This window comes from Abramis brama (assembly GCF_963993115.1).
Source record: "Abramis brama genome assembly, chromosome: 20".
Taxonomy (NCBI): domain Eukaryota; kingdom Metazoa; phylum Chordata; class Actinopteri; order Cypriniformes; family Leuciscidae; genus Abramis; species Abramis brama.
This window is the reverse complement of record NC_139982.1, coordinates 25392852-25408723: the sequence shown is the minus strand read 5'-3', so window position 1 is coordinate 25408723 and position 15872 is coordinate 25392852. Positions and strand designations below refer to the sequence as shown.

General features: G+C 38.1%; 1 protein-coding gene across 2 annotated transcripts in view; it reads left to right on the top strand.

Annotated features, from left to right (window-relative positions):
* The window catches only part of agbl1 (AGBL carboxypeptidase 1), a 209140-nt gene that overhangs the window by 111760 nt on the left and 81508 nt on the right, over window positions 1-15872 (top strand). For both annotated transcript variants that reach the window (XM_084095188.1, XM_084095189.1), the window contains 6 exons: window positions 6048-6131; window positions 7253-7345; window positions 7762-7910; window positions 9672-9759; window positions 9917-10046; window positions 11054-11207. In XM_084095188.1, the coding sequence (XP_083951314.1) occupies window positions 6048-6131; window positions 7253-7345; window positions 7762-7910; window positions 9672-9759; window positions 9917-10046; window positions 11054-11207 (698 nt within the window). The remainder of the gene's footprint in view (window positions 1-6047; window positions 6132-7252; window positions 7346-7761; window positions 7911-9671; window positions 9760-9916; window positions 10047-11053; window positions 11208-15872) is intronic.

The following is a 15872-nucleotide window of genomic DNA, read 5'->3' as shown; positions in this document are numbered from 1 at the left end:
TTCTGAACCTGCGTTCTCAGAAATCTGGTTACAGCCATTCGTAGCTTCCTTTCTCTGCCCCATTCAGGCAGTGTAACGTCTCGGTTACGTATGTAACCCTCGTTCCCTGAGTAGGGAACGGAGACGTTACGTCGGATGACGACGAATGGGGTTTCGCTTAGAAAGCCTCTCACCTTCGAGTATACAAAACGAGCCAATGGCAATGAAATGTCATGGGTCTGCGGAATTTGCATAGCGTAAGTCCGCCCCACGTCGTGGGTATATAAGGAAGTACGCTGGCAACATGCAGGTATGTTTCTTCGCGGAGGAGCCGAGACTGAACTTTTTAAGTTCAGAATTGCTTTTTAAAATTCACAGAACACACACACACACACACACAAATGTTTCCAACAATATATAATATAATGAACACCAGGTTTGTTGTGCCTTGTAGGCATAAGCTATGCGCAGTGCTGGATAAAATAACAATAACCTGTAGCAGTATAAATCTTCCAAAAGATTTCAGTAACAACTTAGCTAGAGAAAAATATATTGATTATCATGTTACTTCAAATGTTTCCATTCGTTATGATGATATGAAATGAGATAATAGTAAAAACATGAAGCCGTTTGCTTTTCAAACGCGATCGCGCTGCAAAATATGATACATTCAAACGCGATTGCGCTGCAAAATATGATACATTCAAACGCGATCGCGCTGCAAAATATGATATATTCAAACGCGATTGCGCTGCAAAATATGATACATTCAAACGCGATCGCGCTGCAAAATATGATACATTCAAACGCGATCGCGCTGCAAAATATGATACATTCAAGCGCGATCGCGCTCAAATATAAAACATTATGGTTACCATATACATATCTACGTTTGAGCAGATATCCACAAACACAGTAACAGTAAACACGGGTCTAAATATTATAATATTCACCATATATCTAGCAACAGTTCAACTGCAATGTGAAATTTATGCAACAATAGCAAACTAATATGTAAGAATTTCTTACCTTACATCTTTCTTGTCTTCAAATCGTGTTCTTCTTCTTCTGATGTAAATCCAATGTAAGCTCAGGCGCGTCTAAAAGCAGAGACTTGTAAAGTGTTTTGGTGTTTTGTTTTTGAGGTAGGCCTAATGAGCACGATCGCGTTCCATGTGGAGATTTGCATGTGAATATCTTTTGCGCGAGTGGGCGTGGTAAATTAAAAAAATAATGAGCAAGCGTTTGAGAAGCTGGACATCTTGTTGGTTTTATACAAATTACTTAAACAGAGAATATTTGTTTTCAGTTTGAATCCGATCATTTAAAAGTACACACTTAAATGTTTATAAAGGTATATGGCTCATAAATGTGTGACAAGTATTCGCTGAGTTTTGTTTCAGTTTATAGACGTGCTCAAGAAAAAAAAGTTCACCGCGACGGAGAGGCAGAATGCACACCCTGTTTATTTTCTTTATTTTACAAAAGCACAATGTTTTGATTTGATTGTAAGTGGACACATACAAAAGTAGAAATATCACAGATTCTTTTTTTATATTTCTTTTTTCTGTATGACCATAAATGACGGAGTAATTTAAGTTTATAGTGCTACAATGTGGAGAAAATCCATCAAAACGCGCCCGCGCGTTTGTTGACCTCAGAGGGTTAAGGAGAGGATGACCGGGGCCATGTATTGCGCGATTTTGGGGAACAACCTCCTTCCCTCAGTTAGAGCATTGAAGATGGGTCGAGGCTGGGTCTTCCAACATGACAATGACCCGAAGCACACAGCCAGGATAACCAAGGAGTGGCTCTGTAAGAAGCATATCAAGGTTCTGGCGTGGCCTAGCCAGTCTCCAGACCTAAACCCAATAGAGAATCTTTGGAGGGAGCTCAAACTCCGTGTTCCTCAGCGACAGCCCAGAAACCTGACTGATCTAGAGAAGATCTGTGTGGAGGAGTGGGCCAAAATCCCTCCTGCAGTGTGTGCAAACCTGGTGAAAAACTACAGGAAACGTTTGACCTCTGTAATTGCAAACAAAGGCTACTGTACCAAATATTAACATTGATTTTCTCAGGTGTTCAAATACTTATTTGCAGCTGTATCATACAAATAAATAGTTAAAAAATCATACATTGTGATTTCTGGATTTTTTTTTTTAGATTATGTCTCTCACAGTGGACATGCACCTACGATGACAATTTCAGACCCCTCCATGATTTCTAAGTGGGAGAACTTGCAAAATAGCAGGGTGTTCAAATACTTATTTTCCTCACTGTATATATATAGTTCCAAACAAAGCCACAACAGAACTGTGGTGCGTGTCTGAGCAAGAGACAGTGGTGTTTCATTACTGTATGAATCCACATCTTTTAACAAATCGAGTGTGCCAATGATTCAGTGACTCACTTATTAAGACATTACAGATAACAAAACATATGCAAAGGGTTTCTATTAAGGTTGTATTTAATTTTTTTGTATCTAGCTGTATGTTCCCCTGCTGTTTGTGATCCTATCAAAGATTTTTCACAGCATTCTTCTTCTGATCAACTATGAAAGTCTGTATTGCAAAAACAATCCTGATTCAACATGAAGGAGCTCTCCATTCACCAGTGATCACATTTAGCATTCAATATTAAAAGATTTAAAGAGACATTCGCTTTGAGAGACATATCTGGGGAATGGAGGAGAATTACTCAAGTGTTTTGTTTGCTCGTAAAAGCTGTGCCATTACAGACTGCGAAAAGCATTCATGAAAAACAACAAAAAGATGTTTGGTTCCATAAAGGAGCTTTCAAAACAACTCCCCAAAGATGCCTTAATTTGTACTTTTAGTTTTTGTTGTGGGTTTTTGCACAAATTCTGTGTTCCATAATGCAGCTGTTTTTAACCTTATACGTTTGCATGTTGTTGAGATTGCCAGAAAAAGAAAACGATGCAAATATTAAACTTCATTTATAAGCTCATTTGTCTAAATCAGCTCACGTGGACACAATTTAAGGCCTATCTTTACTTACACATTGCCATATGCAAATGATTGTAAACATCGGCACTGAGTCATTAAACTCACTGTAAGTAGAAATGAAATCCATTAAAATATTTTCTCTCTGAGTTATACTCTCTTGCCTTAAGTGAGCCTTTCTGCTCTCGCTCGCTGCTTTGCTCTCAAACACCCAAACTCTTCTCTAGTGAGGAAAAGCCCTTAAATCTATATCTAATTATGGTTGCCCCCTTCGGAAAACTTGTTTTTTGCCGAAAACTTTCTTCAATGTGCAAGGGGGAGATTAAAGGGAATAGACATTTATTTCAGTCATTTCTGTAGTTTATTGTGTTTCCTCAAGGGTAAGATAAGTTTATATGAGTTCTATTGGTGTCATTTTAACTCAAAAACAGTCACTTTTGGAGTTTTAAGAAGAACGTGTCATACAGCCTGTGACATTTTGAAAAAAGTTAGTTTTAATTCCACATATTGCTTCCTACTCCACCATTGACTTTTGATAAGTCTAAAACATTTGCAGTTGAATTTGACATCTTAAAATGTTTGTTAAAAAAAACACATTAGACATGTCTGACACATTTTGACAATAGTTGCAGGAAAATGACCCTCACAAGGTTTACTTTTAACCTTTGTTATGGTCTACACTCAGAATTGAACATAATGAAGGACAGAATGCTTGTTTATGTCATATTGTTTTATAGTTCTTTCCATGAAGTAAACAATTTGATGAGAGCGCGCCCAGTTTATTGCCGGTCACAGCGGACTGTTAACTTTGTTTTCGCTCATTCATTCAACCCCATTATCATCTGAAATTTGCTCTCGGGATTGAAAAGTCCACACAGATTGTTTTTTTCTCTCTCGCATTTTGCTCATTCGCGTCGAGAGAAAGGCCTTATTGTTGTTTATCAGCGACAAAGAAATAATGCACACAAACAACCAAGAAAATTTGCCAATTAGCATAATGTAGTGCAAAAAGAGGAGGCATTATAGAGTTGATCATCCACAGAATTGAGAACGACCCGCCATTATCACTGCTTTAGGCAAACGTCTGCATACTGTATTATTAGTTTGTGTGAAAATGTAAGTCGTTATTCACCAATAATCTTCTCTCCAGTGAGCCGTTGACCATGAGTTTCATGAATTCATGAACTGGATCAACCAGATTCATGAATCAGTCGTTCAGGCCAGTCTTGAGAATTGAATGAATTGAAAATAATTGAATGAAAATGGTGATTAATTTGCAAATCAAATATTATAGGATGATATAATATTATAATACAGCAATATAGCACTCAAGTCATATGGCATATGGGCCAGAGTCCTGCACGGGTCCATTTTTGGAGACCCGCCCCCGCCCGTACCCGCAAAGTTCAGCACCAGATCCGACCCGTCACCCGTGATAATATCAAAATTAAATCCGCACCCGCCCAGACCCGTTAATATTCGGCCCGTTACCCGACCCGTGCCCGCGATAAATCACACACAAGCTAAAATCTATTGAGCGGTGGGGACGCGTTCATAGGGTGCGCTGCCAATAACGCACCTAAAAGCTGTCACAAAGAACTGGGAAAAGTAATGATTATTAATATGTCAAATATATCAAGGATACATTTCAATTGTTTATTAATAAACAAGTGTTTTCTGTGTCAAAGTTGAAGTTGACGATGCTGACTGACTCGCGATCTTCGCAGTAGTGAGCGCGCCAGAGAGAAAATCACATTACGGATTGCATAAGCAGAGAGCAGTCTGCTTTCTTTTTCTTTTATTTTTTTTTTATTGTTTTGTTTAAAAGTAGACATTTCATGATTTCTATTTCTCAGGTCTGTGAGGCAAGTAGCTTATACGCTGAGTTTCGGTTTATTTAAGAGACGAGCCTCAAGTTCACGCGCCCGCGCCACCGTGTCGTGATTATTGCCTGCTATAGCCTATTTACCTCCTATTTATTGAATCCAATAAATTGGTTGATGAAACATTGATTAAAATTAAGATACAATTAATACGAAACGAAATTCACTTTAAAGAAAGGTTTTCTACATAAACTTAATGAAATGTTCAAAATCATGTCTGCCCACTGCATTTGTCTCCCGATATTCGGGATCATCTTATCTTATTCATGCTTTTCACTTTTCATATAATCAACATGAAATTTAAAAAAATATATTATTTTATTTAAACATGAATATGAAACTAAATCGTTTTTAATGACAGGGCTACAACACATACAGTACAGAGAAATTTAATGTCGGAGCATTGCCGGTGAGCATTGTGGAGGGGGAGATAGGCTACGATTTTCGATCATTTATCAATATTATTTTGCTTGATATGCCAATTCTTAATATTTGGTGTTTTTAATGTTTGTTTGAGATCTCTGTGAAAGTTTTAATTGTAGGTTCGTGGCCCTGAGTGTCGCGATTTCGGTTTCATTTCGCATATAGCCTACAGCCCTTATAATCATAGATGACGCCACCGGTTTTTATTTAAAAGAAAGACATATGTATATATGTTTGTATGTAGGCCTATATATGGGCAATTTATATACACAATACTTACTAAAATATAATTAATATCATTTTATTGCATTTGTATTAGTTGTTTGAAGAGTAAAAAAAAAATCGGTAGGTCTTAACACAAGTTCACTACCGGCAAGTCGGTCGGACTAAAAAGGGGGAAAAAAAATAATTGGGTTGGTCCTAAATTGACAGGGTCGGTCGGGTTACTGCAAACAAGAATATTTTTAAGGACGGCCTGACTAAAACACATATTTGCGTATGTGTAATGGTAATTTAGACATACAAATATTGCACATATTTTTCATCCGTTACCCGCCCGCAAGGAGTTCATTATCCGCCCGCATCCCCGCCCGTGAATTTTAGGAATGTCACAATCCACCCGTTTTAGCCACTTTTATGCGGGTACCCGCGGGTACCCGACCCGTTGCAGGACTCTGATATGGGCCACTTTTAGTTTATGTACAGTATACGTGTATATATATATATATTATATATATATATATCTACTCTTGGAAATCAAAGTCACTGATTTCAAATATTTTTTTTATTTCTTTTTCAGGAGGAAAGTTTTTGAAGACATTCAGCGTCTCATCTGTCCAGAGGACATCATCAACAAGGTTGTTTTTGACATGGACGATCCCAGGTAACACTTCTTTTCTTTTTCTTTTTGAATGCTTTAGAACTGAAACAATTACAGTAGAGATTTGAAAAGGGTAATTGTGGTAGAAATACATTTTTAGGTGCAGTCTTATTGGGTTTTAATCGTATAGTTCCTCAGTCCTCACCTTGTGTGTGTTTATCCAGTCAAGCTTGATTTGACGTGACCGTGTGTGTCAGGGGCATTCTGGGTGATAAACCCTTGAATGGACAGTGTCTCTCTGCCAGCTCAGATGCTGATGGACAGCTTGTCGTCTGTCATGTAGTTTGTGGGTTAGCGGTAAAGAACAGTGTTGTGTTATCTGAGCCGTGTGCCTCCATCATGTGGACGGTGTTCTGCTGTGATTTTACTTGTCATTTGCAGCGTGACTGGAATTTATTGATGCAAAAGGTGTAGAATGAATGATTTAGCAAGAATCATGGTTGCTGTGAATCAATATCTGGGATAAGTATGGTGATAATTCACTTGTTTGTTAAGCTAATGTGACAATATGGTGGAGTGTAACATGCTCAATCAGCACAGCTGTCCAAAAATGTATCTCTCTTTCTTTCATCTGTTCTTCTATTCATGCTTTTCTGTTTATCAGACTTCTCCAATTAATTTAATTTGTCCCTTTCTTTCTCTTTTCTTTCACCTTTTCTTCTTTCTGTCCCTCATTCATGTCTTTCTCTTTTTAATTCCTTTAACCCCCCTTCCTTCCCTTTCTCCTTTCCTTCAACCTATTTTCCTTCCTTCTTTCCTTTCTTCCATTGTCTTTCTTTGATTTCCTTCCCTTCTACTTTAAATGTCCTTCCTTCCTTCCTTCATTCTGTTCTTCTTTATTGTTTTTCTGTTTTGCTTCCTTCCTTGTTTTTCCTTTTTTCCTTCCTTTATTCTCATTTTTATATTTTCTTACCTTCCTTACTACATCTTTCTCTTTCCTTCTTGTATTTCTTTTATGTTCCTTCTTATTTTCCTTCCTTCATTTTTGTATATTTCCTCCATGTCTTTCTCTTTTCCTCATTCCCTTCCTTCCTGTCTTTCCTGTATTTTCTTTCTTTCTTTCTTTCTTTCTTTCTTTCTTTCTTTCTTTCTTTCTTTCTTTCTTTCTTTCTTTCTTTCTTCAGTCCACAGTGTTCCACTGATATGTGTCCCAGTTCCCTTCGATTTTTCTCCAAATTTGAGAGTGGGAACCTGCGAAAAGCCATTCAAGTCCGCAGGTGAGTCTCTGCATTACAATACAGTGCACGTACACAAGCACACAGACGTTCAACCATGTACTGCAGACAGCGCGGCGAGTGCCCTTGGGCCTCATTTGTAGTGCGTTTGCAGTCATACTCTCTCTCCCTCATTCTTATGTTTCCACTCTTTCAGCAAGCTTGTCTCGTCAACGCATGCAAGATCAAATCAAAGACGCTGTCTACAGAGCAGTTCCGATGCGCTTAAATAAAAGAGCCGACGTTATATTTTTCCAAATGAAATGTAGTGCCGTAACAACAGATAGGGATGGAGAGAGAGATTTCTCTCTGTCGTTTACGCAACACATTTCTCAGCCTCTCTCTCTCTCATTACTTCTCTCCTATTCTCTCTTACACCCACTTTGTCTGATTTTCTCCTGTCTGTCTATCTTTCCCAGTCATGAATATGATTTGATTCTCAATGCTGATGTCAACTCCTCTGCACACTATCAGTGGTTCTATTTTGAAGTCAGTGGCATGGTGGCCAGCGTGCCTTATCGTTTCAACATCATCAATTGTGAGAAAGGAAACAGCCAGTATAACTACGGTAAGCCATACGTTAGCGACTACCATGGAGCCATATGGTTTACACAAGTAGTATATCCTATTCCTGGATCAGCAAATGTTGTTTTAGAAACCAGGGTTATTATAATTAACTAAAACTATTAAAAATAAAAATGAATAAAATAATAATAAATAAAATAAAATAAAATCTAAAAAACTTTAACTTGACGTACCAAATTAACTAAAAGTAAAACTGAAATAAAAATTACTAAAATCTACAAACATATTTAAAAAAAATAAAATAATAAGTAACAAAAACACAACAATTAAATACAAAAAAAAAAACTATAAAAGTATCTCAATGATACTAAAACAAAAGAACAACAAATGATTGAAGCAATGGGTATTTATGCACACTTTAATCCAAGGTACACTTTTTTTAATATAAAATTTTGTGGTATGAACATGATCTCCTCAAATCACCACATAAGTTGATCCAGGAATGTGTACTCCTTGTGTAAACAATGCTTTGTTTGTTATGTGGACCAGGTGAGGGTTATAAGAGCTGTTTTTAATACCACACAGTAAGGTTGTATATTCTACGATTGTTCTAGATGGCACTGATTTTGACATCCCTCTCCTCAAAAGAAATACAGCACACCAGGCATGAGAAGATGCCACAGTGGTAGCAGCTAAATCATATCATAGCCTCACATTGCTCTCAGCAGTGGGCCTGAGCAGCTCTTAAATCTGACACTAGCCATATATTCCCAGAAAAATACAATGCTCCGACATTTCTAAAGTTCCTCCCCTCATAAAGCGTTTTCAATGGCCCTTGACTGCCTTTTCTTAATTTTGGTGTGCAGCTGGGCATTTTAAGACACTCGTGCTGGCCCGAAGTCAGTGTTTTATGTCTCTATATTAAATGAGATGTCCTTTACTTTTGACCTTATTTGAGTTTGAGTAAAACATACTCTCAACAAACATATACTTTGAGAGAATGCATTTCAGGGAACTCTGTCAACATCTCTTCTTCGGGGAGTCAGTGTTTTGGAGAAATGGTTCAGCGTGTTGGTTTTAAGAAAGGAATGTCTTGCCTTTCCATTGAAAGAGCCGGTCAGCTTTTTTTTAAACAGATAAGATTTATTTATTTATTTTAATATAACTGCTCTATAACTGTTTTGGTGATTTTAGCTTTCCTCATTCAGTGTTTTTAGTTTTTTAAGTTTAATATATTTTATTTATTCCTGTGATGGAAAAGCTGAATTTTCGGCATCATTACTCCAGGCTTTAGTGTCACATGATCCTTCAGAAATCATTCTAATATGCTGATTTCGTGCTCAAGAAACATTTATTATTAATTTCAATCAACAACATTTATTTCAAATAGAAATCTTTTGTAGTATAATAAATGTATTTAATGTCACTTTTAACCAATTTAATGCATCCTAAGGGCCAGTGCACTTTTGCGGTTAAAATTCCAGGTGAATGTAATGGGGAAAAAGGCCAACATAGTCTAGAGACATTTTTTAAAAGTTTAACTTCTTTTAACTTGAGGCCACATTTTTAGAAAGCTGTGTCATGTTTACCTATTGAATTCAGGGTAGACCCAAAAATGATTTGATTTTTATATTTTTATAATTATTTGATTTGGCAGTTGGCCACACTAAAAACATCCACTTTTATCGTCTCTGTTTTTGTGCAAAAGCTAACAATCTGCATGTTAAGCAATTACAGAATGACCTTTAAATGGCTGACTGTTTGACATGGTTCATTACTGTGTGATTGTCTCGTGTTGTTTCAGGCATGCAGCCTGTGTTGTATTCTGTAAGAGAGGCTCTGGAGGGCAGACCACACTGGGTGCGAACCGGCTCTGAAATCTGCTATTACAGGTACTTTGCTTTTGCATTTTGCTTCAGTTCTTCACATTTAACCCCACATTCCTTCACTACACCTCGCTTTTCTGTACTCTTTCTTGAAAAAGTGAAATCTATTCTTTGTTCAATATACTGCACATGTAGTGTCTAATTGTGCTTTTGACTTCCACAGAAATAATTTCTGCCCTAGGAGAGGTCAAAAATGTTCTTTCTACACGCTGACCTTCACGGTGACCTTTCGCCACGATGATGATGTGTGCTACTTGGCTTACCACTACCCTTACACGTACACCACCCTTCAGGTGTTTGAAATGACCCTCTTTGTATGAATATGTGTCCTCTATGGAGATAATGGAGATAATAATAATCCCTGGTCATAATTAGTAATTCACCAAAATAAATTTTTGTTTTTACGAAAACTGATGTATGCATTTAAATGTAAACATTTAAACGGTGGCTGACATTTATTCAAACATACTTTAAATAATTACTACCACAGACTAAGTAAAAATATGATGAAAATATAATATAGTGCATATATTTAGCAAAATTAGTCATTTTTTCTAGTTGACTATCACTTTATGGAATGGCTTTTCTGTGGTATGTAACATTACGTGACATTGTTTACAATCAGTTTTATTGACGTCTTTCCGTGGTTGGAACACTGATTGAGCGATTACATGAGACATGATACATTTCTTTCAACATGTCTTCAGATGTTTATTTCATGCTATAACCAGAGATTATTTCAACAACTATAACTAAGCCCCTTTCACACAGCACGTTGATCCTGGGAAATTGCCGTAAAATTGCTAGAGTGCCTTCTGTGTGAACGCAAACATGTTTCGGGATTGATGCCGGGATCAATGCCGGGATGGGGACCTAGTAACATTGCGGGGATCAGTCCCGGAACGCGCCCTGTGTGAACAAAAGCCAGGACCAATGCCGTAAAAGGGTATTTTGTTGCTCTTAGAAGAAAGTTTGTGTTCGTCATCAACAAAGAAAGAATGAAAAAATGTCTGGAAAATAGAATAAAGCAGAGACCAGGGAGCTCCTTACTATCCGCGCTGAAGCTGAGATCGTTCGCCAGCTTTGTGGAACGGTACATGATGTATTTGTGTACGACCGAATCCGGAAAAGGGATCTTTACGGGATGTGTGTGAACACACTCACAGATTCTGGAAAATCACTGGCAGTGTGAAAGAACCAGCCCTCCTAAACTGATATATTTTCGGTTGCTTTAATGTCGGTGCATCAGTAGTCATAATGGCTAATGATTAAAGCAAATGTTTTTGCAATTGTTTTCTAGACCCATCTGAAGATGTTGGAGAAGTCAGTCGACCCACAGAAAGTTTTCTTCAGGCAACAAAACCTCTGTGACACGCTGGCGGGGAACTCCTGCTCCTTAGTCACGATCACTGCCTGCCCCACTTCCAGAGCCTGGAAACATCTGCACCAGCTGCGTAAGTCTGACAGTAAAACTCACAATGAGTCAGATTTATGCTCTTGTGAGTCAACACACCTGTGTGCTAAGCTAAAGGAGTATGTGTGTGTGCTCGTACAATCTGTATGGAGTATCTGAGCTTTGACACCTCCTGTCAGAGGAGGAGTTGAGGAGCATCAGTGTGTGTGTGTGTGTGTGTGTGTGTGTCTTTTTGGGTGGGTGGGTGGGTGGATGTTTGTGTGGAGGATGGGATGACAGTGCTTGACTCACTACCTGAGTCGTATGTTATTCCAGGGGACAAAAAGTTAGTAGAACTAGGAGGGCACATATGGATTGAGAGGAAGTCAGGTTGACTCTTTCTTGTTGGTAGTCACTTCAAAGGCATTTACATTTACATTTAATCTTTTAGCAGACATTTTTATTCAAAGCGACTTACAAATGAGGAGAGCAATCAAACCAACAACAGAGCAACAATATGCAAGTGCTGTGACTAGTCCCAGTTAGTCTAGCACCATACATGTAGCATTTCTTTTATATATATATATATATATATAGAATATTAAGTGTTTGTATTAATGGGTCAAGTGTTGATGAAAAAGATGCATCTTCAGCAGTTTCTTGAAAATGACTAAAGACTCAGCAGCTCGGGTTGAGTTAGGCAGGTCATTCCACCAGCTTGGAACAGTCAAGGGTCAGTGAAAATGATTGTGTGCCTCTTTGGGATGATGGCTCCACTCACTACTTCAGACCAATGTGCCCTCCAGAAGCTTGCGTTCTGGAAGTGAACGGTGCCACTTCCATAGGTCTGAAGTAGGTCTGAAGGTTCCACTTCCATAGGTCTGAAGTAGTGATTTTATGTATAGGGGTACAAAGCCAGTGGTTGTTCTTTACAAACATCAGTGCCTTAACTTTGATGCAAGCGGCAATTGGCTACCAGTGCAATATATATATATATGTATTGTGTGTGTGTGTGTGTGTGTGTGTGTGTGTGTGTGTGTGTGTGTGTGCATACATGTATGAGGGGCCGTATAAGCCAAGATCCATTCTTCTGCTGTCACACACATACATTCTCCTTTCACATACATACATTTCTACTCTCACACTTATACATTCTCCTTTCACATACATCAATTTCTACTCTCACATTCACATTCATTCTCCTTTCACATACATAAATTTCTACTCTCACATTCACACTCATTCTACTTTCACATACATACATATCTACTCTCACAGTCTACAGTCTTGAATTGGTACTCGTACCCACTCTTGCATTAGAGCTGACAGGTGTGACTGTCAGCTTCAGGTGAAACTACAGAGATAGATGTTTCAGACTGAAGGAATACCTAGAGGGACATGCTGACCCAGCTGTGGGCCACTTCCTATGGGTAGCACGATGCTCACCAACCCTCGTCTCCTGATGAATATGGAGGCGAAACATCTGCAGCTTTCTCCCCATAGACCCACAAGGAGCATCTGGCTCGGTTGGGGGTGGAGGGACGGCCTGTTCCGATCAACCGACTGCTGACAGTCCCCAAGACACTCCGACATACTGCAAAGTGACCTGCTGACAATTCCCAAAGACTGCCGAACACAGTGACCTGCTCGCAAACTTGACACTTGTGCCATTGATCAAAGACTGCCAGTTATTAGCGCGTTTACATTAGCTGTGTCTGAACTTTGTGTGCACATTTGTTTATGCTAGTGTAATCAAATCACAATGAAAGCACTCATATGGGCTTTCTTCAGGAATTCATTGGCTAATGAAATCAGTGACATGGAAATGACTTCCTTTATTTTTAATTCAGACTCTGTGATATTGTTTTAACAGCATCACACTTTGAATATGACTCCTATCCTAGCCTTTGAAAGCATTGGGACCCTTATATGATTATTTTTTAAGAACTTATTTTTAGTGAATAGATGTCCTGCTATTTTAACACTTCGATGATCAACATACGAGTTATAAAAGCGTTAAACCATGTTTTAGGTTTATGTTTTAGGCTAAACCATATTTGCAAAAAAGAAACAATGTTAGGGTTAGGGTTAGGGTTAGAGTCTATAAACACGTCAAAACTCCACAAAGCACAATGTGTATCGCTGATAACCCTAAACCGCAAACACACTGAGACATTAGACTGCGCACAACGGACCGGTCGACGGGACATAAATTAAGCCTTTAAATAAAAGGGTTATTGAGCTCTTTACACTGTCATATACAATAAAACAACCTGCACAGCGACATGAAATCAAAACAAACACAAAAAACTGCCTAACTTACACAACACCGAAGGTGGACTTGCACTCACTTATACGAATACTTTCTACACACACTGCAAAGGTCGTCACACTCTGTGCGTAAATTTAAAAAATATATATATATAATTCGACATATAAATAATACTTTTTTAATAGCCCACTTAAAGTGTTAATTACAAATAAATTACCTAATGCTAAAAATGAATAAATGTAAACGAACAAAAATTTGCGTTGTATTTACAATCCTGTGAAAATGCTGCACCCTTATTCGCCGCGCCCCTGATTGTGAACATATTTTTTGTAATTGAGACTCATGACACGTTGCCACAACACAACATCTAATGCAATTCAAACTAGATAGAATATGCATTTTTATTGTAAAAAGTATACACATTTTGATAAAATGTAATTAAAAAAAAAACACAAGCGAGCTGCATCTTATAAGTGGCCATATCATCAGGATGCTGGAATATTTTCAAAATCGCTGCTTAAATAGAAATAGTACATAGTACAGTTCTATCCAAATATGTATAGTCTACCAAATTTGAAGAAAATATCTTTCCCATCAGTTGACACACAGTACTGTTGTGACAGCCGCAGCAGCAGTCAAACACAGCGTCACCGCAGTGAACAGCATCCAGTGAGATTCACGTGGCTCTGTGTAAACATCAAGCCCGAAACACACACACACACACTCACACATGCAGGGCACCTCATCCATCTGTCATCGTCCTGCTGAGTGTGTCGTCCCAGCTGACACCATGCCGAAACATCACAGTGCATTTCATTAATCTGAACACCCGTAAAAAAAAAAAAAAAAAAGTGTCAGTAAATCAGACTCTCTATCAAGCGATCCATAGACAGATGTGTATATGTAATATACGCAATATGCAAGATAAATTACAATAAAAATATATAACTCCAATAACTATTAGATTCTTAAAATTCTATTCTTAAAATGTATGTGATGTGACGTAAAGGCCAAGTATGGTAAAGTTAGTGCACACAAATTAAGAGCAGTGAGTAGTGAACACACACACACAATACAAACCGTGAACACACACACACACACCTGGAGCAGTGGGCAGCTATTTGCAGCGGCGCCCAGGGAGTGATTGGGGTTTAGGTGCCTTGTTCAAGTATTGAGCAATGTATTGAGGGTGGAAGAGAGCGCTGTTCATTCACTCCCCCACCTGAATTTTTCCTGCCGGTATTCAGAATCGAACCCGCAACCTTCGGGGTACCAGTCTGACTCACTAACATTGGGCCATGACTGCCCCTAAAATACATACATTTGCTTGTAAAAATGACACCCGATTCATAGAATGACATGTAAACAATTTCAAATGAACGCTTATGAGTTTACTGTACTTACTTACTTGTGAACTGTACACATATGGCTGCTATCTGTGGCAAAATGCGGCAACAAACTCTGACATTTGCCTGACGGAGGATTACACCTTAATTAGCACATTGGGGTTTAGCAGCATTAGCCCATGAGCTTTGCCTTTACACATAGTGGGATTTTCATAATCACTTTACAATTTCTCTCAGATGCAGAACTTACGCGAACTCCCGTCCACTGCATTATTGAATTAAAGGCCTCAGATATGATTAACTGTAATCATGGTGCCCCACATCAATCACTACAAACAAGTTAGGCCGCTTTTATAAGCCAATGGTGATTAGAAGGTGGTGCGGGTCACCGCTTGTTTCTGTGCGTACAAGAGAGAAACCGTCTGGACATCGTTGTGGAATGAGAACTTGTTAATATGACATATCAGACGAGCCGTGTCAGCTTTTGTGTATTGTTAAAGTTGTGTAGCTGACCAACAGAACAACATGGATTAATACGGCAGCAATTCAACCGGATAAACTTAACGGCTTAATTTGTGGTTGGTGTATTTGCATAACTCTCAGGGATTCTCACAGGGTTTTAATTAAACAAATCCCTTTGATTAGCTGTACCTGTAAACAACACCAGCACACTGTACGTTTACACTTTTGTGCTTTTTTACAAAAGCGTCAGTTAAAATGTCTTGCAGCACTCCCTAAATAACAAAGATGTCACGTTACATAACAAAAACAATTTTAGTTGACTGTTATTTGTGTGCGTTGCCTTGAGGTGTATATCACAGGCAGGTTATAATTTTCTGCTATTATGTATTTGGGACATTCTGGGTGCTATGCAAGAAATTAAACTTTTTGTTATACTGAAGAGTATTTTTATATTGTCAGTCTTCCCATAAAAAAGGGAAATATCCATGAATTGTAAAACTGTGACTTCAAAGCCTAGAAAGGTTATGTAAATGAATAAATAGTAAGAAATTAGTTGAATATAATATTTCTATTATACTTTTTAACTACATACTTTTTTCTAGTTATACTCTACTGTAATATTTAAATAGACATATTAATATTAATA